Below are 27888 nucleotides of genomic sequence, written 5' to 3'. Positions count from 1 at the left end.
AATTGTACTTGTCAGCTGGTGATTCCGGAACCGGAAGTCATATCCGGATGAAATTTGATAAAGTGAACTTGTGGAAATTGGTTGACAGATCTATGAGAAACTACTTGCACTTTTCGTTATTATTTTTTTATTGCACATTTTACTCCATTACTCCGGAACCGGAAGTCGGATCTGGTTGAAATTCTTTAGCCGGCCATGGGACGAATTTGAGTTGAAGAAAATCGGTTATGCCTTAAGTCTACTTAGCGTTACGTTTTTTAGGGGGCTTCACCTTTTCAGATTGTGCGACGAATGACCATAAACGGTTAGAGTCGCTAATAAAAAAAAACAAAAAAAAGCCTTTTCAGATTGCATAGACAACTTTTAGGAAGCGAACCTACACGGGCTCAGACTTTGCACGGCCGTTTCATGGTTCAATTTTCAGTGGTGTTACATTGTAATCAAGCAAGCAAGCACCGAACATCTCAATCGAGAATGTTCTAAGTGGTAAGGGACCTTTGCATTGGTGCTTCAGTTTGAAGTCCCACAAATACAAAAAAGGATCCACATGCCACCATCATGTCCATCCAGTTCATATCGGATTCCCCCCATGTGTCATTTTACCGAACGAGAAACCGTATGTCCGATCGTTGTCAAGGGCGGTTTTTCCGGACGGAAAGGCTAACCAATGAAGGAGCAATCCCTCGGTGAGAGCACAACGGGCTCTCGGAGAACGATAATGGTTGTAATGTTTCAATCAGATAACAGTTTATCGGGGCACAATAAAGTCGCAGGGCTCACACAACCCCCTAGATGGTGTATAATAAAGGGTGATTTTTTAAGAGCTTGAGAACTTTTTTAAACAATAAAACGCATAAAATTTGCAAAATCTCATCGGTTCTTTATTTTAAACGTTAGATTGGTACATGACATTTACTTTTTGAAGATAATTTCATTTAAATGTTGACCGCGGCTGCGTCTTAGGTGGTCCATTCGGAAAGTCCAATTTTGGGCAACTTTTTCGAGCATTTCGGCTGGAATAGCCCGAATTTCTTCGGAAATGTTGTCTTCCAGAGCTGGAATAGTTACTGGCTTATTTCTGTAGACTTTAGACTTGACGTAGCCCCACAAAAAATAGTCTAAAGGCGTCAAATCGCATGATCTTGGTGGCCAACTTACCGGTCCATTTCTTGAGATGAATTGTTCTCCGAAGTTTTCCCTCAAAATGGCCATAGAATCGCGAGCTGTGTGGCATGTAGCGCCATCTTGTTGAAACCACATGTCAACCAAGTTCAGTTCTTCCATTTTTGGCAACAAAAAGTTTGTTAGCATCGAACGATAGCGATCGCCATTCACTGTAACGTTGCGTCCAACAGCATCTTTGAAAAAATACGGTCCAATGATTCCACCAGCGTACAAACCACACCAAACAGTGCATTTTTCGGGATGCATGGGCAGTTCTTGAACGGCTTCTGGTTGCTCTTCACTCCAAATGCGGCAATTTTGCTTATTTACGTAGCCATTCAACCAGAATTATGTAGACCATAAATCGGGCGTAAAGCGCGAAACACATTTCGAACCGAACACTGATTTTGGTAATAAAATTCAATGATTTGCAAGCGTTGCTCGTTAGTAAGTCTATTCATGATGAAATGTCAGAGCATACTGAGCAAATAATAATGCATGAAAATCATAACCTCAAAAAATCTGAGCAAATAATAATGCATGAAAATCATAACCTCAAAAAATCTGAGCAAATACTAATGCATGAAAATCCTAACCTCAAAAAAATCACCTTTTATAATTAAAACTCCGGAGCCCATAAATTTTTTATCGGACTCGAGACTCGAGCACCCCAGAAAAGGCAATATTGATTATTAATTAGAGCCGACCAGGTATGATTAGTCCCTAATTGGAAAATCTGTTCCCTACATGCCGGGGAATTTCCCCATCATTCCCGGGACAGAGGAAAGACTTCAGGTAGTGGCTATTGAAAAGTCCGTATCGGTTACTTTAGCAGCCCGGACACGGGAAACATGGGGAAGGGAAATGTCGTAATTAAAACTTTTAATTATTTCATAGCTCGTTCGATGATTTGTGGGAGCTTCGATAGTCAACTGGCAGACAGAATCAAATGAAGCATACAACTCGAGGTTTGAGATAACCTTTCTAGAGGCATGTGGTCAGCAGCCCCATAACTGCCAACCGAATATTTGAATCCTAATGACTCTCACTTTACTCTCTAAACAGTGATATTTATAAGAAAACACTTTAAAAACACTCAAAATACCTTCAGTCGATAAACAATCTAGTTAATAATACCAGGGTGGCAAGTGACCGGGAAAATCGGGAAAACCGTGAAAAAGTCGGGAATTTGGTTTTACCGGGAAAAACCGGGAAAAAGTCGGGAATTTTAGTGCAAATCCGGGGAAAAATTTCCTAGTCTTAGTCTTAGTAACGATTTTCAGCGTCATGATTTTCACGATACAACAAATGAAAGGATGAAGGCCATTTTGTATTTGAACTAGAAGTTCAGTACAAGTTTTGAAACATCTTATTGTCCCACACATTCAATGGTGCACAACCCATTGAAAATGGAGCCAACACCTCAGCAATTTTAAATCAATAAGAGCTTTCTTAGTTGTCATTAATAACAGCATAATCCATGCTCATAATGAAAAATAAGGATAATTTCAGTCGTTATTCTCTGCAAAGTGTAAGATAGAAGGACTGCCGATAGGACCGTAATAATCGGAAGAAAGAGTAAAGAAAGAGGAACTGCCATTTGTACTTAGGTTTTTTTTAGTGTTTGTCTTCAAATTTCAGAATAAGTTTGCATAATGGTAAAAGTAGGATCAGGTAACATGTTTAATAATTTTTTAAAGAATTTTTAGGAGCCGTGTTTTTAGTTGCCAGCCAATGATCTCCCTAATTTCACCAAAATTTGTCTCAGTAATGTCAAAATGAGACAATACTTGTTTAGTAATCTTGGTATTGATTTCAATAGGATTCGCTAAATCGACAAAGCTGTCGACTTTCATTTTATCCACCGTTTGCAAGGAATATTTGATTTCCTGCTTTAACAGCTGAAATTGGTTTTTCAGAGTTCGTAAGAGCTTGTTCAGTGTCGATGATAGGAGAGTCAAATTTAGATCATCTCAGTCACTAGAGGCATAGATTGTTGTTGTTTTTCCAGAGTGACAAGCGTACATTTTAAGAATTCTAGAAGGATTTTGTTCTCTCGCCAGAACCCAACTCTGAAAGAATGTCGTATATGTTTATAGCAATGGCCTTTCGTCCTCATGTGCACCTCGTGCACTGCACAACTGGCCAAATAGGCTCTGTGAGAACTTGTATGCACACATTCAGGAGAGGCTTCCGTGGCTTATGCTTATGGCAGTTGAAAAAAAATTGCTGTCTCAGTTGCAACGTCGAAACGGTTCTGATATCATACCATATAAGCAGTGCACAACCCGTAAATTTTGTCATGAGACGCCACTGGTTGTTAGAAGTAATCGGGTTTGAGGAAGGAGTGTTGTGCTTTAGTTCATTCATTTTTAATTTTTAACCGTATACTATACCAGGCTAAAAAAGTATTGGAATATACTAGAGATGGTCAGTCCGCGTACGGTCCAAAAGTTCCTAGTTTTCCTCGAAGATTGAGTGTACTGGAGTTCTTTATTAAAGAACGTTAGCTCTCTATTCTTCTCAATACAATAGTCTTTCGAAACGTTTGCTAGTTTGAGGAATCTAGTAGAAGTTCGTGAACTATGAAAATGTATACAAAAGAGAATGATTATGGGTAGAACACATGCAAAAAGACTTTATTATTATTGAATCTGTTTACTACAAAATTTAATTTATAGCTCTCATATTTTCGAAGAAACATACAAAGTTTCAGAAGAACGAAAGAACGGTTCAATAGAACTAATTCTTTCGGTACAACTATCAAGTTTTCAACAGTTCTTTGAAATGAACGGTTTTGCCCATTTCTAGAATACACTCCTAACTTGCACAAGTTTTAAGAAGGACTGATTTTCCAGAAAGCCTTTAAAAGACTGATTCGGTGGTAGTCTTGAAAAAGATTGAATAGTTCGAAAAATTATGATTTTATTTTAATTGTAGGACTTTAAATTTAATTTTTCATCATTAGGCTTTCAAATAACTGATGATATTTCTGGAAAACTACAAAACACCACCAATAATCGTCGAATATGATGTGAAAGCTGCGTGTTGATTTTTCAAGAAAATTGCAATAATTTTGATGCTTCATTCCTTCGTGAAATGCAAGACTGATCACTTTCATCACCGTTGGCCAGATATGTTTCTTGTTTTCATCCTATTGTTACATCGAAGTTACTGGCGAAGTAAAATACAGAATAAAGATGGAATACATTGGGCTGGATGGTACTGTTAGTTCAGAAGATAAACGTTTGGACAAACTGTGGATGAGAGTTTTAATCGTAGTTCCAAGGAGATACCCAAAAATACTTATTTCTCAACTCTCGATGTTTTTTTGGACATGTAAAAAAACCGGGAATTTTTTGTCTCGCGCATCGGGAAAACCAGGAAAAAACCGGGAAATTGAAATAGCTAATTCACTTGCCACCCTGTAATACTGAATAATTATTCGAAATATATTTTTTGCGACCGTGCGTAGCGTTTAAGTACGGACGTTTTCTGCCTTTCTCTATAGAAAGGAAATAGAATTGCTGGAAAAATTAACTGTTGATCGGAACACCGGAAACCCCATTCGACTCAACTCGACGAGATCGGACATTTGTGTGTGTTCGAGTGCAACTTTCAAAGATTTTTCTCGGAGATGACAGAATCGATTTTTATAAACTTGTATCAAAACTCATTTTGGGTTGTGAATCAGATGTTAGAAGAAGATTGAATAAGTGGCGTAACCGCCAAAACGCTTCTCCTTTCTCTCCGCTGAATTTTCTCGACGATAGTGAAACCAATTCATACAAGCTTCGGCTCGTTTTGAAGCTAATCTGAAGATGAGTTTTACGTTCGAAGAATACATGGTATAATGGTATAAGTGACGTAACCGACAAAACGCATTCTTCCCTCCATTTTGCTCGGAGATGACTGAATAGATTTATACAGTCCTAGGCTCGTTTCAAAGCTTCTATTGGATTACTGATCAAATTCGAAGATTAAACTTCTGATACTTCCGTTTCCAGAGATATAATAAATGGATGCCATTTATGGTTCTGAAGATATTATGGTATAAGTGACGTAAACGAAAAAACGTGTCTTGTTTTAACCATTTAATTTTCTTAGAATTGGCTTAGCTGTTTTTAACAAGTCTATGCTCATTTGAAAGCTCCTATTGAATTTTGGACCAATTTCGAAGATCAAATGGATGTCACTTCTGGTTCCGGAGATATAATGGTATAAGTGACGTAACCGATGGAACGCGTAGTTTCTTCACCGCTACTATTGAATTGTGGATCGAGTTAGGAGATCAAATGACTGTTTCTTCTGATTTCGTGACGTAACCGACAAATCCCCGTGTTTTTCCATGCATCATAATTTCTCGGAGATGATAGAATCAAGTTCGAAACTCGTTTGAAAGTCGTGGATATAATCTTACAAATGTTTTAACGAGACTATTTGAATCGCAAGAGAAGGGAGAAAATATCACACCACTAGGTGGATTAAGAAAGGTTTTTCCGATTCGCACGTATTTTGCAGAATGTTGGAGAATACAAAACACAAGAAGTACAATGCCTCTTCCACAGCTCTACGATCAACACCGAAAAATCTATATAGCTCCTTCGAAGTTAGAAATCCTTTGAGTTTTATTGATAATGGTTCCGTTATTTTCCGTGGCGTATTTTCGCATGGCATCCTCGAACGCTATATTATATAACAAACTAGAGAGTGCATTACACTGCTTCAATCCATTTATAGTCAAAAATGTACCTGAATTCTCTCTCCATAAATTTCAATATAAAGAACATAGACAGAATCGGTCTAATAAGTAAAGCTTGCTTCATTTAGAGTTGGAACAAACTTTTGCTCATATTGTGGCACTCCTGGTGGACGGATTTGGAAGTTCTTGGGGACCACGTGTCGGGAATTTTGTCAGTTTCACGTATGATTTTTGACATTCCGCAAATCGACTGTACTTTGTAAACAATACACATGGAAGCCGAAAGAAGGGAACTGGAATTGCCCAGAAATACCGTTTGGCGCGTTATCAAACGGTATAAGGAAACATTGTCGACGATTCGGAAGCCTCAAGCCAATCGTCGGAGTGGAACTGTCGACCGGAAACTGCGTGATAAAATTTTGAAAGCGATTCAGAGGTATCCTAATCTGTCGGACCGTGATTTGGCCAGAAAATTCGGTGCTTTCCATAGTAACGTGAGGAGAACTCGACTCCGGGAAGGAATCAAGAGGTATCGAGCTAGCAAACAGCCAAATCGGACCATAAAACAGAATAGTGTGGTCAAAATTCGTGCTCGGAAACTATATGACCAAGGTGCTGACCAAGTTCGACGGATGTCTTCCGATGGACGATGAAACCTATGTCAAGGCTGACTTCGGGCAAATCCCAGGTCAAAAGTTTTACTTGGCAACGGCTCGGGGGAATGTTCCAGCCAAATTTAAATTTGTTTTTGCTGACAAATTTGCAAGATATTTTATGATTTGGCAGGGCATTTGCAGTTGTGGCAAAAAAACGAAGGTTTTCGTTACAAATAAGACAATGACATCGGAACTACACCAAAAAGAGTGTCTCCAAACATGAATTTTTCTGTTCATTCGATCCCTCGACCATCCCGTAATGTTTTGGCCAGATTTGGCAAGCTGTCATTACAGCAAAGTCGTTCAAGAGTGGTATGCAGCGGAAGGGGTCCAGTTTATTCCGAGAAACCTTAACCCACCCAACTGCCCCCAGTTCTGCCTTATTGAGAAATACTGGGCAATCATGAAGAGGAGATTCAAGGCAAAGGGAAAGGCTGTCAAAGACATCAATCAGATGACGACCTGGTGGAATTAAGATAGCTAAAACGATGGACGAAGAAGGTGTGCGCCGCCTAATGAGTCGTGTTACAGGAAAAATTCGAGAATTCCTTCGAAAACGTGACGAATAATTTTATCCGTATTTTTTCTTAAAAGTATGAAGAAAACGCTACATTTGTATAAAAAAGGATCTTGAATTCAATAATAAATAACTGAAATACAGGCAATTGTCTTTGTTCCAATTCTATCTGAAGCAAGCTTTATGGTCGGAAAACTTTGTCCCTTTACAAAGTTTTCTACAGTTCTTTGCGTTTCACTGAATCGTAAGCTGCTTCAAATCAAGTAATCGACAATGAAAAAAGTTTGTCAACGTATTATCTTTCGACAGATTCTACATTCAAGTCGCTTATTTCTCCGGTGAATGGCCCTTGAGGTTGCAGCTGTTAATTCAAAGGATTTTTTTTAACGAGTGCATATCAGACCATTTAATAGTCCGCGACTATTCTCTATTAATCTTTGCGATCACGATATGAAGTGCTTTTTACAACCGATCACTTTCGACTTTTAGAAGTTCGGCTCTTATCCATCCGTCCCTGCACAGCGGTGCTTCCTTATTCAAGCTGTCAAAAAACGCTTCGTGTTTTATCTAGCTTGGATTATTCATGGTTTGTCTATCTTAGACTATTATATTGACCGGTAATATCAGGTGTACAACTTTGCTTCCGCAGTTTTTTTTTTCAAAGTTAAAAGTTTCATTGCGAAAAAGTGCTTACAGATGTATTTTTCAAAGTATTGTCCGACGCTAACGACAACTTTCTCCCATCTTTCCGGCAATTTTCGGATCCCGGCTCGAGAAAAGGAGTCCTCTCTGTTGACGCTATCCATGAAGCAATCCATTTTTCCAACTATTCGAAGGATTGAAAATGTTGATCTGCCAGGCCGTGTGCCATCGAACGGAATAGATGGAAGTCAGAAGGAGCAACATCTGGGGAATACGGCGGGTGGGGCAAGACTTCCCATTTCAGCGTTTACAGGTTTTTTTGACCACTTTTGCGACGTGAGGCCGAGCATTGTCGTGTTGAAGGATGACTTTGTCATGTCGCTCTTGATATTGTGGCCGCTTTTCTTTTAGCGCTTTTAAGAGCTCGTTCTTTCACTCGGTTTTAAGAGCTCGTAGTAAATCACACCGAGCTGATCCCACCAAATACAAATCATAACCTTGGCGCCGTAAATATTCGGTTTTGCCTTCGACGAAGTAGCATGCCCGGGCTTTCCCCATGATTTTCTGCGTTTAGGATTATCGTATCGAACCTTACGATTTTGTCTTTGAAGCAGTTGCTCACATACAAATAGACGGCGCTCGATGTCCCTCGGTTTCAACTCGTACGGCATCCAGTTTCCTTCTTTCTGAATCATACCCAGGGCCTTGAGACGTTTTGAAATGGCTTGCTGACTCACTCCCAACGATTCGGCAAGCTCTTCTTGGGTTTGGCACGAATCTTCATCAAGCAATGCTTCTAGTTGTTCATCTTTGAAGGTTTTTTCTCTTCCACCACCATGTTTGTCTTCGACATCGAAATCACAATTTTTAAAACGTTGAAACCACTCCCGACACGTTCTTTCACTCAGAGCAGCATCACCGAAAGTTTCTGAGAGAATTCGATGCGGTTCAGCTGCATTTTTTTCGAATTGTAACGGAAAAGTAAAACTTCCCGCAAATGGCGAGAATTGGGCACATAAACAGACATTTTCGAGCGTGAATAATACGATATATTTATTTTACTGGTCAACTAATCAACTCACACTCTAACTTCATATTCTTGAAGGTTACAAAGAGAGGCTCGCCAATAGAGTGAAATTTTGAACTGCTGAGTTGCACCCGTGGTTTAGGTATGACCTGCTAACGCACTGATTAGTTGAAGACGAAACATACGAAAAATTGAAAAAGGAAGTTATTCGAACTCCATCACACACGCCCGACCCAACGCTACCCTGAAACTTCACTTCCAACATAAGTATCGATCCTTCAAGTCTGCTGCTAATTTGAAAGGAAAAAGAGAGCGGATAATGTCAGAGACATAACTAAACTTACTTGAATACCAATGAAACTGATACACTTCAGCAAGTTTTTCGAACGTCGATAATCGTTGTGATTCAAGAATCACAAAATCTCCAAAAAGCACAGTTTTGCTTTGTTTATGTTAAATGTGCAGATGGCTAAATGTGTCGTTTGAGCATATGGCGACCAGTTCGGAAATCCATGCTTTGAAATAAGGACCTAGGGAAGTGTCGTTAGAATGGCATTCTTCACACATTCTAATCCCGTAGGTTTTTAATGTTTAGAAACTTAATTAAGAAATTACGTACAGTTTCTAGTTTTTTTTTCTTTGTACAGTTAATTCAAATGAGTACCATCATAACAGAATATAATGGTGAGACGACAACAATTTGGAAATTCCGGACAAAAGCTCTATGTTATTGTTAGGGCCCTTAAAAGGGCCTATATTGATAATTAGTTGTAGAGCCGTGTGGCACATTTGTGTTGCAGTCGGCATGAATAGCTCAAACAAGTGTGTAAATAACAAAATGTCTCACGTAGATTCGTCGGAAGAACATCAAAATGCATGGATTTACTTCAAAATCCGTAGATCTGGCAACACTGGTTGTCATCATCGGAAACGATAGAGAAAGAAGATTTTTTAAAAAATTTTCCGGATCCTTTTTCAACTGGATACATTTTCTGGGGTACACAAATGAGTCCAGTTTAGCTTCGAATCGAATGAAATGTTCGGCTTGTTCGATCTCGAAAAGAATGCAGAGTTTAGTCATGTTAATTACAATACAACGTTCGTTAACCAACAATATCTCGAACAACGGGTCTCGAATCCACCTCCCCCCCCGTCCAAACAAAGTATCGAGCATTGATTTAACGATGAATAAACATGCTACCGGAATCTGTGCGAACAATGACTGCACGTAGTTCGTTCGTATTCAGGAAGTCGAAAAAAGAAAACACGTCCCAATCGATGGCCGGTCCACAATTCCGACCGAAGAGCAACAGTTTCCGGATTCACCGTGGGAATCCTTCTATTGCAAACAAAATAGTATAGCACGGATTTCACCATTTAGAATAAAAGCATCCATATTCCGAATTGGGCGGAACTCGAGGGGTGGTCCAAGGAGCGCTTGGAAACAATACAATTCGATCGTAAATATATTACTAGCCAACGTAGCGAATCGAGAATGGAAATTTTCTAAGTCCGCTTCAGCTCGGCTTTGGCTTTGGTCTGAATAAAGGGTTGTGTGTCGGGTAGAACCCAGTCAGATCAGTATAAACTATTGCATTTTATCCCGGTGATAGTTTTGTGGCGAGAGCACACTTACACACACACACACACACACACACACACACACACACTTCCCAACGGCACTTTACCACCCAAGCTCTGGAGCTTTGTGGTGTGGTGCTGCGACTAGAAGCTACAAAACAGAGCCAGTTGCAATCCAGAAAATTGCCAACATGCCATTGCCTTCTGTAGTGGCGCACTGGCAATGGATATGCAGCTCATTTGTGATTGGCGGAGTCCTCAGCCGAGTCGAAACTTCGAATGACGATGGGGCACCGGTCGTCGGAAAAAGGTGCAATCTGTGCAGGATGATGCTACTACCTGTTCCATTTGCAGCCACTGAACTATGGGAACAAGTCGTTAGTAGCATTCGGATTGAGACTAATGCCGACAGGTTTTTTTTTTGCTATCCCGGTTCTGAAGCATGCAATTGTTTGATAATTAAATCGTGCTAGTTTTAAAAATATGAGCAAGGAAAGCATGCAAACAGGATCGGATCCCAGGATGGTAAAGTCGTTTTATGCGCAATCTGTCTGAGTTCGATTTGTAACGTTTGCAAAAAGGATCTGAAAATTAGTTCTATATTGGAAATAGAACGTTTCAAATTTGATTCAATTCACTTCAATCAAATTACCCAAACAGTTCACCCTTGTGTCTCGTGTGATACAGTCATATAGCCACTTCCAGTCGGGACGACAATAGTAAAGTATAACTGGCGATCTATTCCCAGTTCGACATGTAAAAATTCAATTGAAAATTGTAGTCATTTTAAAATACAAAATTTAAACTTCCAGTTCATGAGACTGTAAATTTTTAAAAATCATATTTTAACGCAGAAAACAACAGACCGAAAAACACACCGAAAGGATGGGTTGGAAACAAAAAATGAAACATTCTCACAGAAAAGACGTAAATAGTTTCGAGCCGTGTATATGTTTGTTGAGCACAAGCCTCTAGATGGGCTAATCTAAAAATTTCATGACAATCTATCCACTAGTGTTTGAATAACAGCTGATCGTGTCAGACGAGTACTAGTTTTCATCAAGCTAACAGTTCGGCTGAAAAGTTCGTATCGTTTAATAGAAACACACATTTTTTTGCCAAAATTCGTTTTTATTATTCAACATAATTGCCATCAGAGGCGATACAGCGATTTTAGCGACCTTCCATCTTTTCGATACCTTTTTTGTAGTACGATTTGTCCTTTGCCTCAAAACAGGCCTCAGTTTCAGCGATTACCTCTTCATTGCTTCTAAATTTTTGTACCAGCAAGCATTCTCTTGAGGTCTGAGAACAGGAAAAAGTCACTGGGAGCCAAATCTGAAGAATATGGTGGATGAGGGAGCAATTCGAAGCCCAATTCGTTCAATTTCAGCATGGTTTTTATCGACTTGTGACACGGTGCATTGTCTTGATGAAACAAAACTTTTTTCTTCTTCAAATGAGGCCGTTTTTTTTAAATTTCGTCCTTCAAACGCTTTAATAACGCTATATAATAGTCACTGTTGATGGTTTTTCCCTTTTCAAGGTAGTCGATGAAAATTATACCATGCGAATCCCAAAATACAGACGCCATAACCTTACCGGCCGATTGTTGAGTCTTTCCACGCTTTGGGTTCGGTTCATCGAGTGCAGTCCACTCAGCTGACTGCCGGAGTGAAGTGATGGAGCCATGTTTCGTCCATTGTTATATATCGACAAAAAAAATCGGTTTTATTTCGATATAACAGCTCCAAACACTGCTCAGAATCATCAATTCGTTGTTGTTTTTGATCGATTGTGAGCTCACGCGGCACCCATTTTGCACAAAGCTTTCTCATATCCAAATATTCGTGAATAATATGTCCAACACGTTCCTTTGATATCTTTAGGGTGTCAGCTATCTCGATCAACTTCACTTTACGGTCATTGAAAATCATTTTGTGGATTTTTTTCACGTTTTCATCGGTAACAGCCTCTTTTGGACGTCCACTGCGTTCATCGTCTTCGGTGCTCATATGACCAGTACGAAATTTTGCAAACCACTTACGAATTGTTGCTTCGCCCGGTGCAGAGTCTGGATAACACTCATCAAGCCATTTTTTGGTTTCGGTGGCACTTTTTTTCATCAAAAAGTACTGTTTCATCAACACACGAAATTCCTTTTTTTCCATTTTTTTTTCACAATAACAAAAGTAGCTTCACTCAAAATGCAATATCTCACAAACGAATAATCATTCAGCTGTCAAATTTATACACGTATCTTTTAAAGGTTGGTACTAACTGAAAATGGTATGGATTTGATTCTAGTGGCGCCCTCTCATAGAAACGATACGTACTTTTCAGCCGATCTGTTATGGGTAAAGACGAGTTTCGTGTCCTGAACATAAACGGTGAAATTGAATGATTTGTGGTACAGATTGGTTCATCATCCCCCGTATTCTCCAGACCTGGCCCTCAGCGACTACTGTTCTATTTCCAAACCTAAAACACGTTTCTCCAGGGAGAGAAATTTTCGTCGAATGCTGAGGTCATTGCAAAAACGGAAAGCCTTGACCAATCATTTTTTTCTCTCTAGATGGAGATTATACTGAAGAATAAAAAAGTTTTCACGGTAAAAAATCGACGTTTTCTTTGTTAGGCCCGGGACTTCTCATTCGGTAATGGTAACCGATTTTTTTTTGGTCTGAATCCGAATTTCCAGTCGGGTTCAAATTCCTCAAAAAATTCGATCAGCTCAATATGAAAATTTTTAAAAATCTGAACCCAAACCCGAAATTTTATTTTCAAATATGATATACGATACTCTTGAATTCAAATTGACTCATTTGGTATCGATTTAAAGAAGAACTTTTTGGTTTTTCTTAAATTTAACCCAAAATACAGAGATGTATAACGAATCTCCATTGATGTCAAGTGTTGCCAAATTCGACGTACAGTTGCTAGAAAAGCATTTGCCTTTTTTGATGAATGAAAACAGTGCAATAAATTCATCTGAGTGATAAAATGAATGCACTATATGTGTACTTCTTTGCCTGCACGAATCAGAAGCAGTCAGATTCGCAATCGTGAATAATAATGTACATTAGGATACCGATATTTTAGGGTCATCTCTAATTTCATTACGCGATAGTGCTCAAAAGTTCTAGCACCTCAAAAAGTCCCTATGAAAAATTACATGAAATTTCCGTAATGGAATTTTTTTACGACAAAAGTCTTGAAATTGCAGATTTAGTGCCATTTCGAAAAAAATTTTTTGAAAAAATCGACTTTCTGTGACTTTGAAAATAATAATCGTTCAAATTTTTTCGATGCCGAATCTCGACCTTAGGAATTTTAAGATTCCTGAAATTGAATTTTTTTGTTGATGCTAAATGTCTCAGAATTACATGAAACATCAAGATTTAAGATTTCTGAAATCAAAAATAAAAATTATGCCAAATGTCGTAGAATTGCATGAAACATTTCATGCAATTCTAAGACATTCTACATAAATCATTCGATTTCGGAAATCTCAAATCCCAAGGTCGATTTAAAAAAAAATTTCAACAAAACAATTCCCCAATGCACGGAATAGTGTACGCAATTTGGTATAAGCGCTAAACTAAGCGTATTCCTTCTTATGTGGTATTTGGTCAAGTTACACCGTTTCCATGTAAATCACTACTCATCTACGAAATCAACTGGAACATATCGATTACTCAGCAATAAAAAGTGTATGAAATATCTTTCACGTAGTCTTCTTAGGTTCAATTCTCAACCCCGCAGATAAGGTCAGAGAGTTCTGGCTAAAGCATCTATATCTGAAATGTGAAAAAATGTATGGAAGAGAGTAATTTTCGAAATCAACTGGAACATATCGATTACTCAGCAATAAAAAGTGTATGAAATATCTTTCACGTAGTCTTCTTAGGTTCAATTCTCAACCCCGCAGATAAGGTCAGAGAGTTCTGGCTAAAGCATCTATATCTGAAATGTGAATAAAATGTATGGAAGAGAGTAATTTTCGTTCTAAGACATTCCACATAAAAAAAATCGATTTCGGAAATCTCAAATCCCAAGGTCGATTTTTCAACAAAAAAAATGTCAGAATTTTTTTCTAGACAACACTAAATCCTGACGTTTCAAACCATTCGAAGACTTTTGGCATAAAAAAATTCTTTTTCGGGAATTTCATGACCTCAAGATCGAAAGTTTTCAAACTTTGACCGACGGATGACACCCCGTATCTATATTCGATTTAGCTCAATTTTTTTTGCATAAGGACTTTTTTGATGTACTTAAACTATTAAGCACTAGTGCTTAGTTCTATAACAAAATTCTAGTATGCGGGAAGAATTGTGCAATGAAAATACGAGTGCATGGTCGTCTCCCGAAGAAAAAGATGTTTTTGCGAAAGGAAAGATTTTTTACTTTACAATACAGTTCTGTAGATATTTTTCCGATGTACGAAATGGTGTACGCAATTTGGCATAAGCGCTAAACTAAGCCCATTCCTTCTTACGTGGTCTTCGGTCAAGTTACAAGGTTGACAGCTCATCTACGAAATCAACTGGGTAATATCAATTAGTTTTCAAAGGTTCACTTCTCAACCTCGCACATAAGGTCACAGCTGGCTAAAACGGGTCATTTCGACGAAAGCCATTTCGCCGAGAGTTGTTTCGCCGTTAGGTCCGAACGAGCGGTAGCGAGGTTGGACAGCACACGAATCAAAACGATGTGGCGAAGCCGCATTAGATTTTTTTTTCATTTGCACTCAGTAAACGGAAAATACCACATACACTTGTTTGGTAGATACACCTATGCAATTGCTTTGATGCTTAGTAGCTCAGTCAACAAGTTTTCTAGGGAACTCCGTTGTGATGTTCGTGAATCAATCTTTATTCCAGAAGTACAATTGTAGGTGAACAAAAGGAGCGTTAATGCTATCATCTTTCATTTGTGTTTATTTTAAACCAATTCCAATTACGATATTAGAACAATTGCAGGATTCGGTGAAATGACCCTTTCGGCGAAATGGCTTTCGGTGAAATGGCATTCGACGAAATGACCCTTTCGGTGAAACAGTTTTCGGCGAAATTACCCTGATCCAGGTTATGCAATCACTGTGAAAACCGACTTTTGAATCGAGGCCCGGGGGACCGAGTGTCACATACCATTCGACTCAATTCCTCGAGTACGCAAAATGTCTGTGTGTGTGTGTTTACACATTTTTGTCGTGAATACGACTTACTTTACTATGGGGTGCCTTTTCAAAATTTACCCTCTGAGAGAGTGATAAGTTTTTGATCGTGAATATCTCTTGTTGTATCTAACGAATCAACATAATTTTTGCTACATGCCATCGGAAATATGATCACAATTTTTGTGATAAAATTTTCAATTGTGTGACATAATCTCAAATAATTCAAAATTAAACTTTCAATTGTGTTACATAATCTCAAATAATTCAAAATTAAACTTTTCTGAAATGTTTGGTATAAACGAGTATCAAAGAGGATAATTCATAAGGCGCGTTTGCCTTTCTCGTATTTTTAAAGCTCATAACTCAGTGATCTGTGAAAGGACTAAATAATCTAAATACCAAAAGAATCGAAATTTTTCAACATAAACGTGTATAGCAACATTATTGAAGTTTTTCAATAGTACACTATTGAAAAACCTGTTTCATTTGCCCCATGACAACACCATCCAATCAGAACGCGTTCTGAGGAAGAGAACAAAATATCTGCTGCTGTACAATAAATCGTCCGAGAAAAATGTTCCGAACAGTGCTTAATATCGTAGTGAGTTCCACAATTTGGTCCTTCTGAAAGGCAGGAATGAATCCCGTACAGCATCCTGATAGTTTCTTTCAATGAAATGCAAATCCGAAATGAAATAATCGACATTGAAATTCTATAGCCGTTAGGACCGCCCATTAGTGAAAACGCTACAAACGAAATCACGTAAAAAGAAACCTCTTAACAAAAATTGGATCAGTTTGGATTCTATCGCCACTGCGAGCAGATGTATTGTGTGTCGTTTGCAAAACTATTTTCGCTTCCGATAAGAGCGATTACGTCACAGCTGCTAGTCGTTTGCATTGGTGCAAAAAAAAACGAAAAGAGAACAACACTAGGGAGCATCACACAAAATCAGCCGTTCTAATGGCTCTAAAAGTTTTCTGAAAAACTATTAGGATTTCTTCTTCGCAAATCGAAGGTAAAAAACCTCAGTGTAGTGCAATTCTAGAACAGTTTGGTTAGATTTGTGCACTTTTCGCTGTGTGTGGAACATGGCAGTTGTTTTCGTATTCACGACATCCAGTTATGTCTCTGACATTACCCACCCGCCTTTTTTTGCATTCACTTTTCTCAGAGATGGCTGAACCGCTTTTTTCAAACTTAGATTCAAATGAAAGGTCTTGTAACCCCATGCAAAGTTCCTAAATTTTATTCAAATCCGACTGTCGGTTCCGGAATTAGAGGATGATATGTGCAAAATAATGAAAAAAGGCGCACTAACTTTTCTCAGAGATGGCTGAACCGATTCGCACAAACTTAGATTCGAATGAAAGGTATAAATATCTTATACAAAGTTCCTGAATTTCATTTGGATCCAACTTCCGGTTCTGGAATTACAGGGTGATTAGTGTAAAAATTCAATATCTCATTATTTCATCGCTTTTCTCAGAGATAACGTGGCCAATTTAATCAATATTAGGTCTCAGTGGAAGTGGAAGTGCTCATATTCCTATACAAAACTCTAAAATTTCATCTGGATGCGACTTCCGGTTCCGGAATTATAATGTAAAGTGTGTTGAAAATTTGATACTCTCACTTAAAGTGGCGAAACAAAACACATAGAAAAAAAATTCTAAACTGATCTCGTAACTATTCCAATCGGTAGCAATTATCAGTGAGCATATGTAATAAACCTATTCTGGCTATCCTGATTTACGATTCCGGAAAACAGGCTTTTCGTCTTTTTTATTGCTCGGAATGTTGTTGCCTTGTTTCACATTGGTACTTTTAACTTGAATCCATGACAACAGTAATACACTCACTGTTGTCAATTCTCATCTCAGAAGTACTAGGACAACTTGAAGCCGATGTAGAAAAATTCTTATTACCTTTCAGAGTCGATACATTTTTGTGCAATTTCATGAAATGGTTGTAGTATCAAGCAGGATGTCAATTGTCATATAGCCCGCAGATTTTCTTAGGTTACTAGCAATTTGCATGGAAGCTTTTCATCCTTACAAGAGACCAGGTATGAAGGAATCGAACATTTATTTGGTTTGTACAATATGTACTGTTTTCGTTTCGATTTCTTCGCGTTTCGCTTTCTGCTCATCAGTGCTTTAAGCAGTTTTAATTGAACTGCCATCTTCGCCAGTGTTGATATCGTTCAAAAAGAGTATAAATATTATTGGTCCTAAGTGATTGCTTGAGGTAGTTCAAAGCAAATGTCGAAACATTCCCTATCTTCATAGATGATTTTAGTTTGTTAGCTTTAATTTTTTTTATTAAAGCAAGCGAAAGCACACGCAAATCGAGAAAGAGAAATGGAAATATTTTTTTCACCGACCAGTATTTATTAAATCTATACCTAATCTCTCATATATGTCAAACTCATAACTTGTCGTTAGAGTCAACCAACAGAGCAAACATCGGGAGCTAGAGAAGGAAGAGGGAGAAAAAAAAATAAACGTCGTCCTTTGAATTGAATCCCTCTGCCCAAGTCCCAACACATTACGCCAGGCTGTTGATACAAGCTAACGAGGAACCAGTCCCGTCGGTTCCGGGTCCGTTTGTGGTCCAAGATAAAATATACTGATATGCAGAATTATTTCAATAAATTTATGTTACACTGCGAGCCCAACTTCTGGGTGGTGCGGCGGTGCTAAGCAAACTGCTAGGGCTAGGCCGAGTAACGTTCAAATCTGATAGAGAGCAGCCACAGCATCCGTGCCATGGTGACCAACCGAGCGACCGAACGACCGAGTGCAGGATCCAAGTCTCGTTACGATTGTTGCTTTTTGCGACCCCCGGATGTGTGATGTGTGTGTCCAAAGAGGAAAGGGAATGGGATGGTGTATTGTTCTCGGTCAGTGCATGCCTGCTGTCGTGTAAATGTGTATGTGTGTGTGCGCCTGGCTCTGAGTGTGTGTGTGTGTTTGTATGTTTGTTAGTGCCATTGTTGCTGCTGAAACTAATTAAGGCATATATGTCTCTAACCGTGCGTATCAGCATGTAGGCTGTGCTGTTCTCATGTAATAGGAATGCTAGATCTAATTTATGACCAAAGAAGGTGGTTTCCTTGCCATTGGCCACAAACATAATGGGAATGTTAAAGAAGTTTTGAACGATTGCAGGCATGATTTGTTGTCACGTAATTAATGCTCTTTCTCCACGGATAGCGCAAAGTGCACTCCAGTCAGTCAGTTGTCAAAGCCAGCTGTTCCCCCGAAGCAAACCCTATGGAGCCCCTAACCGGAAGCTAAGTCCAAATTAAATTACCATCCGGCTGTGCGCCTAATCCTGTGCTCCTAAGCACTTTGCCAAAAAGAAACAACAGATGGGGAGTACTCATTTAGCCGTGGCAAGTCATAATCTTCTCTTTCTGTTTGTCATGGAACGCCCAATTTTCTGCTCCAATATGTTCGTTCGAAACACGTCATCCTCCGTCTTCCAACGGGCTTGGCTTGGCTGGGTTGAATAGCTGCTTGCCACCCCGTCGATAGTTTAGTTGCCGAACCCGAACCGAACTGGCAAAACGACAGACTGGTACATGGAAGATTAACGAAATCACTCACTAATAATAATAAAAAGTGGCATTTGCCAATAAAACGTAATCCTACCGACATCAAAGCAGCGCTCCCGGGTTGAACGGATTGAGTCAAAATAGTATCTCTACTCACGGAAACTCGGTACCTTGACTGTATTGGTCTTCGGTCCGTTTGCCGACGCGGTAACTGTTTCTGTAGATTCATTTCTATAAAATATTGATTTAGTAAGAAATTTTCTATACGATTTTCACAATCTGAGATGCAAATAAAAGGTCTTGAAATTATTCAGTCTCCGAAAAGTTGATCCAGATCCGACTTTCGGTTCCGGTATTACAGTGCGATAAGTGAAAAATGTTCAATTTCATGAGTATTTTTGCAAAAGTGCAAAAATTTATAAAATTGACTAGTAAATTGATCTAGTTAGTTAGAGGATACATAAATCTACTTTGGGACTACTTGCCCCGGTTTCCGCTTCTGAAAACTCCGCTAATAGTGAAGAAAAGCTCTAAAAACTGAACTCACTTCGATTCCTCAGCAACAGTTATAAACCGATTTCCACAAATCATGATTCAAAGCTCTCAGCGCCTTAAAAGATAATAAAACTTTCAAACTGTCATACAAAATGATGCATAACCGATACGTGCTGGTACGGAAGAAGAAAACACCACCGCCTAGTATACAGCGTGTTTTGTTCAATTTTGTATAGCGTGCAGGGTTGCCAGATCTATATATGAATAAAAAATCTTCACAGAATCTTCTAGTGATTCTAGTTTTTGAAATATAAGTAATATAAGAAAGACATCATTACACCACTAGGTGGATTAAAAAAGGTTTGACATTTCCGAAATCGAAAAATTTGTTTAATGCCGAATGTCTTAGAATTGCCTGAAACGTGGAGATCTGGTGCAATCTCGTAAAAATTTCATGCTTTTTTAAGACATTCGATAACAACAAAAAATTCGATTTCAAAAATTTTAAAAACGTCCCAGTTGAGATTTAAAAAAAATTTGTTTGCAATTCTGCAAAGTTTGCATCAAAATTTTGTTTTCGGTTTCGTAAATCTCAAATTTTTTCCAAATCCCAGAAAATGTTTCATTCTAAGACTTATGACATTGAACAAAATTTCGATTGTGGAAATCTAGAGCCCCAAAAAAAATTATTATTTCAAAAATTTTTTTGAATTTCGTGTCTTCAATCGGGTACAGATCGGTTTCGAGTTGAGAAATAAAAATTTCGGGTAAAGAAAAATAAAAATTTGTCGGAGTCGGTTCTGGTTCGGATAGACGTAGTACGGATGTGATTTTTATATTCTGTTCGGGTATGGGTCGAGATTAGATTGATGCAAAAAAAACATTGGATTTTTGAGAAATACAAATTTCGGGTAAAGAAAAAAAATTGTCGGAGTCGGTTCTGGTTCGGATAAACGTAGTACGGGTCGGGATCGGATTTATGAATTTGCATATCCGACCATCTCTAAACCCGATGGGTCAGGTTCGAATGAAGATTTTTATATTCTATTCGGGTCGAGATTTGATTGATGCAAAAAATCATTGGATTCGGGTTTAGTAAGAGTAAGCACTTCTATTTTTTATCAAATCGGGTAAAAAAAATTATCAATCGAGCTTGAAAAATTGCTTGTAGAGTCGGTCGAATTTCCGGTTTTGAAGCTCGACCTGAAAACGATTCCGATACGCTCTGGTAAGACTCGAGTTTAGAAGTAAAATTTTTGTCGGAGTCGGGCCGAATACGGATAAAGTTTCGGGTCGGGTTTAAAATAAATATATTTTCAAAATCTTTCGTATCTTGAATCGGGCACGGGTTAAATTCTGGTTTGAAAATTTGCATATAAAAATAATATAACGGAATTGTGAAGTTCAACATATTTGCAAACTTTTCTGGAGCTTGCCAAGGAAGTACACTCCTTACATTTATGTTTTTATTGTTCGCTAACGACTCGGTAAATGCATTGGGACCTGGATTCGACACGAAACTTTTGTTATCTGGTAATAGAATTCTGACGAAAAAGTCACAATACTAGTCATACAATTATAGCTTGTTCACGACAAATTCGAAATAAAACAAATTTGCTGTTAGTTGAATCTAAGATGCATCTTAAAACTGATTAAAGTTACTTGATTTGGCAGCAAGAAGAAACTACGAACTTATATTAGTTTACTACAGCCATTAGGGTCTGTTCAGACTTCTCTGCAATCAATTCGACTGCCATTTGTCCAAGATTTACGAATTTTTCTATAATTGTAGCTTATTGTGTATATTGAGAGAGTTAACTCTTCACGAAAACCCAATACCGTTCGTTGTGTCGCAACTCCGGGCATATAGGTGGATTCACCTCTTTCGGTACAAGAAGCACTCTATTCGCTTTATACTATTCCCAAATATCTTTGGCGTAGTGGCAATATGCCAGAATAGCGAGGGAGCGCTAACAATCGCTTCTTCGAACATTCTTCACGATATATTTCCCTGTTTACTCGACCACAGCTGTATATCGCCTGCCAATCCACAAGTTTTTTGAGAAACTTGGGCTTTTTCTTCGTCCTGCAATGCTTCTCTATGTCATTCCGATGCATGGTACTATAAAAGGGCATTCCGAGAAACTGCTTAAAGTCCTTCAGCACATAAGTTTCATTGTCCATTATCACGCAAGAAAACTTCGTCAAAAATTCGCGATATAACATGCGAGCCCGTTGGAGACATTTTCATTTTTCTCCTTTGCGTCCTTCTGGTGGTTTTTGTAACTTTTCCTATTGTTCTTCCCTTTTTTGTAACTTTTCTTATTGAAAAAATCCGGATTTTCATTGCGACCGTACACAATTTCCTTCCTTCATCGTCATCTTCGATCCAAAAATAATATCACCAAAAATTGATTTTACACAATTAACAGACATACGTTCATCAGTCTGTGAAATATTTCACACGTTGATGAAGTTTTTCCGGGGATATAAGTATTTAAAGGTGTCTAGATTTTGTCGTGGACAAGCCATAACTAGCTCGAAAATAAAATACTTCTTTCGAATGTGCATAAAACAGTTCACCATGAAATTTCAAAATTCTGCCTTCTTCTTGGTGATATTCAAAATAGATTCCTTTTGTAAAAGTTGACATGGTATAAAAGTGTGTGTTTGATCGGCCATGCGTACAGTATTGCTTCTGCACATTATGAAGCAGGACATTGCAATAAATGTTAGAACAATTTCACAGTAGTGACTGGCAACTAAAGAATGCATCGAAAACGTTGATCTATATATGAAATCTACACATTGAAATTGTTTACCCTCTAAATAGAACGATAGCTCAATTTTCCAAATATTTTGTTTATTTTACTTGATTAACAGACGAATTTGTTTTAAATCCATTATAGTAAAAATGACAAAAGTTAGCTTCACAGCTGTTGCCTGTTGGTCGAGCAGTTTTTTCAGTCGTTTTTTTCACCGTTCCTCGAGCCGTTTTTTCGAGCAGTTTTTTAAAATCGTTTTGCCACCGTTACTCGAGCAGTTTTTTATCGGTTTTTTTTCGAGCAGTATTCCAACAGTTTTCGAGCAGTTATTCGAACAGTTTTTATTACTTTTCTCCGTTTTATTGGTTATCATTTTATCGATTATTTATTATATTTTTTATCGATCACGTGTTTATCGATCGTCGTTTTAATCAGTTATAGTTTGAATTGATTATATCGTTTTTCGTTTTATCGATTATATCATTTGTATCGTTTTTATGGATTTCATTGATTTCATCGATTATATTGTTTTGATCGATTGTATCATTTTATCGATGATATCGTTCAATCGATTATATCGGTTTTACCGATTATATCGTTTTATAGATTATATCGTTTTATAGATAATATCGTTTATGGATTATATCGTTTTATCGATTATATCGTTTTATCGATTATATCGTTTAATTGATTACATCGTTTTATAGATTATATAGTTTTATCGATTGCATCGTTTATATCGATTAAATCGTTTTGATGTTTGAATGTCATTTTATCGTTTTTTTTCGTTTATTGTTTTTCGAACAGTTTTTTTTATATTTTTTCTCCTTTACTCGAGCAGTTTTCGAGCAACTTTTTTCATTTAATCAATTATCTCATTTTTATAGTTTCGATCGTTTTTCGTTTACCATTTATTGTTTATCGATATCATTTTATCGATTATATCGCTTGATCGATTACATCGTTTTGTCGTAAATTTCGGTTTTATCGATCATATCAGTTTTGTTGTTTACATCGTTGTTTTGATTCTATCGTTTTATCGATTATATATTGTTTTATCGAGTGTATCGTTTTATCGAGTGTATCGTTTTTATCGATGAAATCGTTTTAATTTTCGAATATATCATATTAACGTTAATTGGTTACGTTTATCGTTTTTAATCGTTTATCGTTTTTCGAGCAGTTTTTTAATAGGTTTTTCTCCTCTACTCGAGCAAATTTTACATTTAATCGATTATATCGTTTTTATAGTTTCTATCGCTTACCGTTTATCGATATCTTTTTAGCGATTATATCGCTTTATAAATTATATCGTTTTATCGATTATATCCTGTTGTCGATTGTATCGTTTAATCGATCATATCGTTTTATCGATTCTATCCTTTTGTCGATTATATAGTTTTATCGATCATATCGTTTTATCGTTTACATCGTTTTATCGGTTTTATCGTTTGATCGATTATATCGGTTTATCAATTATATCGTTGTATTGATTATATCGTTTTATCGTTTATATTGTTTTGAACGAACGCGATTTTATCGTTCATATCGTATTTATTGATCATATCCAGTTTTTTCTCCTTTGCTCGAGCAATTTATCAGTTTTTTATTTAATTTATTTTAAATCGTTTAATAAAGTTTTAATCGATTTTTAATTAGTTTTAATCGATTTTTGTTTCGTTTTTTCACCGTTCCTCGGGTAGTTTTTCGAGCAGCGTTTAAGCAATTTTTTAAATCGTTTTTCACCATTCCTCGAGTTATTTTTCAAGCAATTTTTTTAAAATTTTTTTAATTTGGAGCAGTTTTCCAAGCCGTATTTATTTATTGCTTTTTTTTTACCGTCCCTGCAATCCCTTTTTCCTAACACAGCTGTTACAGAAGAGTAGTGTAACGGCATCTGTCGCAGTCATTGTGTCTTGTATTCAGGGAAATGTGCCTTTGCATTTCAATATGCAGTTGGGTGCTACAAATAAACGAAGCAATCAAGGCTATTTAAAATCAAAATAATACATTTCGAGGATGTGAAAAGAAATGCTAAGATCAAAGCATAGTATTTCAGTTTGTTTTTGGCATAGTGATCAAATCACAACAAAGTCGAGATAGGAGAAAAAAAAGTTCATTTCGAAGAACCATTCAGAACTTGCATGTTGCAACTTCTCTCGAACGAATGAATGGTTTTTCAGGAATTTTGAATGTGTCTGCAAAAATCTTACGAGAGTAAATGATTATATTTTATTGGTAAAGAACATTTTAATGGAAATTGGTTTCACAAGTCACGAATTATACATTTTTTTTTGTATTGGTAGCAGTAACACTCTGACTTTACCTTTTCGATGTGCTTAGAAGCTTACCGCTTATCATTTTTTAACAGTAGGTTCATAAGTTAAGCATAACTTTTAACGAAAATTAGAGATCAGAGCAACGAGTACCGCGGACATTGTTTACTGTACGCACAGAAAGACAAATGACTGCCGAATCAAAGCAACACCTGAAATGGCTGTGCAAGTAATTCATGCGTATTTGATAGTCAATAATCAGAACTGTTGCCAAAAAATTTTCTCTTGAGACACCGTTTTCGTTGAAACCAAAATCCAGCTAACCTCGGGAACCATCTAATGGACTAGATAGGAGAAAAGTTTATGTATCTTTTTGACCATTACGATTCAAACAGGTCACTTGATGCATTTATCAATCTCGACTAAATCCTGTTGTTTTTTCTTCGGAGGATCCCAATTTAATGGTACGCATTCCAGTCCCGATCAAACGAAAAATCGTTTGACTATCGGATCAGTCTGTGTCCATCCAGCAGGACATCGTCGAGATAAAATCGAAATCCCATCAGTGAAGTCCTCTGTCAAGCCCTAATTCCATTGCAACTCAATAACGAAATGAAAAACAAACTTATTTAAAACGTTTTCCTTTCTTGTTTTATCTCTCGTTACAGCAACCAAAATCGATAAGCTGAACGGATGCATTCCGGTGATCGGATCTGCTTCCTCCTCTCCCAGCAGCAGTAACTGCAGTACCAGCAGTAATAGCAGTAATAGCAACAGCTGCAGTAGTAGTAATAGCAGTTCCAAGTCTACTACAGCAGCACTAGCAGCGGTGACGGCGGCGGCATCCGCTGCCAACAGTGCCAATGGCAGCAGTACAACGGTCGTGTCCGCCAGTGCCGTCGCCGCCGCCGCCCTTGTTGGTGGCCATAGCAGCCGGAGTGACAGCACCAGTAGCTGTAGTAGCAACAGTAGCAGCAGCAGCAGCAGTAGTAGCAGTAGTAGTAGCAGCAGTAACGGTAGTTGCGGCAGCTCCAGTGGCAGTGGATCGTCGTCGGTCGCGGTCACGGTGAGCGGGCTACCGACGGTGGTCAAAAAACCACTGCCCAAAACCGTCTCCCCGACACGACACGGTCCGCAACAGTGTCAGGTGAGTCGGTGTCCGGATGGATTAGTATCGTGATAGTGCGGTTTGACTTTCGACTAGCCGCAATTTAGGGGCCAACTGACCTAATTAGTTGGCGCATTATTTTGTGGGTTTTTTTCTTTGCACCTTCGTCGGTCTCTGGAAGTACTTTTTCGAGAATAAATCCACAACCGTTTATCGCCTCATTTTCATTCCGGGTTCCGCTCCTTTTCACGTCGTTAGCGTCGTTCCTATTACTGTTTATTTTTTCTTCTTCGTGAGCGGCGCAGTTGGCTTCTCGTGGCGATTGACAGAATGCTCTATCTTCCATTATACCCCGAAGGATGCTGGCATCCACGGCAGTCAATAAGGCAGTATTGAGATAATTTCCCGACTGGAAGAACACTTTATAAATATTTCCTTCTGGTCCTTATCGATCGTGTTGCACCGCGCCAAGATCAGGACCAGGTCCAGGGTTTGCTTTTCTATGTGCTTGGTGGACTGGTGTGCGAAACCTTGAGAATTTTGTAATTTTCCTTCAATCCTAGAGGCAATCCTGGCGAGCAACGTCCCGGAGCCGCCTCCCGCCCCAACACTCCAGGTTTTCCGAGACCGGTTGCCTCGACAGAAACGCCAACCGAGCAATCTTCAAACGGCGGCACAAACAACGGCTTACTCGGTAAAAAGCAAAATGATGCAAATATTTATGTTTGTATATGTTGTTCGTATAAATAAATTTATTTGAAATAAATACTTAACTGCGCCGGGGGAGGATGGGTGGAAAATATTGATATCATCTCGTCGTCGTCGTCGTCGCCGGCAACAACCAAAAACGGTGGGCGGGCGAAGTGTGGGGGGAACCGGTGCCAGTTCCAGTGATGCATGACGAGCGATAGCTGCTCGATGGTTATAGGGAAACCATTAAAAAGGTAGACGAGAGACGACCGGGTCGGGCGAGAAAGATAGAGAGAGAGAGAGAAAGAAAAAAATGACGACGAATAAGGAATTGAATTTTTCTCTGCTATATTGAACGAAACGTCGCCTGACGACGTGCTGCTCGGTCTGGCTTTGATGTCGAGAACCAACGATCGTAAATTGATTTAAGAACGTTTTCCGCTTTGATTGAAAAGATTTACCCTTATGCTACCCTCTCGGACTGCGTTCTCGGTGCGTGTTCCTATGCTGAGAACAGGATCCCATGACGGAAATGTCGTCAGCCGAAGGGATACTACGTGTGTGACGTTGTAGGTAAGAAGGCTAAGTGCAGTGATTATACCACAAGATTTTTGTTTGTGACTAAACAAAAAATAAACGAGACATGCAGCGGCCCTATTTTTTGTCTATAATAATTTCGTTTCTCTTATATGACGATGAAATTTTTCCAGTTCGATCATCCTAGATAGTCGAGAAAATGATATTACTTAAAACTTTTTTAAGCGAAAAGATCAAGTTTTATCTAAAGAGAAATTATGTCGATTTGCTTGGGCTTAAATTTTTTTTTAAGATGCATCTGAACTTGATGTTTTTTGCATTCCTAATACATGTGGCATTAAAGCAAAACAATCGATTTCGGAAATTTCAAAAGTTGAGTAAATGTCAAGATTACCATTCTCAAACAAAAATTGGAATTTACACTAAATCACGATGTTAGTTCTTACCAAAAAGCAAAAAAAGCGTACCTTCGGAAGCGCAGCTTCGACAATCCGCCTAAAAATCCGAGTAGCTTCGAAAATCCGCGTGTAAAAATACTGCGTAACTTCGTAAATTTGCGTGAAAAAAACAGCCTCACCTCGGAAATCCGCTTAAGAAACCAAGTAGCTTCGAAAAGCAGCGTAACTTCGATAATCCGCGTGAAAATTTGCATAGCTTCGGAGATACGCTTGAAAAATCTGCTTACCTTTGGAAATACGCGTTAAAAACTGCATAAATTCGAAAATCCGCGTACGAAAAGACTGCGTGAAATTTTATTAAAAAATCCGAGTAGCTTCGGAAATCCGCGTAAAAATAGTGTAATTTCGATAATCCTCGCCACCTAGGAATTCTGCGTAAAAAACGCACTTCGGAAATCCGCGCAACTTCAGAATCCCTCGTAAAAAACCTACGGAAATTCGCGTATGAAAAAATTCCGTTACTTCGGAAATACGCGTGAAAAAAGAGTGTGTAACTTCGGAAACCCGGGTAAAATAAAGCGAGTA

The 27888-nt window shown here is 38.3% G+C and overlaps 1 protein-coding gene across 3 annotated transcripts in view; it reads left to right on the top strand.

Moving 5' to 3' along the window:
• LOC131431057 (serine-rich adhesin for platelets-like) overlaps positions 1-27888 on the top strand; it is a 482585-nt gene that overhangs the window by 339221 nt on the left and 115476 nt on the right. For all 3 annotated transcript variants that reach the window (XM_058596523.1, XM_058596516.1, XM_058596531.1), the window contains exon 5: positions 25239-25717. In XM_058596523.1, the coding sequence (XP_058452506.1) occupies positions 25239-25717 (479 nt within the window). The remainder of the gene's footprint in view (positions 1-25238; positions 25718-27888) is intronic.

Source organism: Malaya genurostris, chromosome 1, assembly GCF_030247185.1.
Source record: "Malaya genurostris strain Urasoe2022 chromosome 1, Malgen_1.1, whole genome shotgun sequence".
Classification (NCBI taxonomy): Eukaryota; Metazoa; Arthropoda; class Insecta; order Diptera; family Culicidae; genus Malaya; species Malaya genurostris.
The sequence above is the reverse complement of the archived record's forward strand: the minus strand, read 5'-3'. Positions and strand labels throughout refer to the sequence as shown.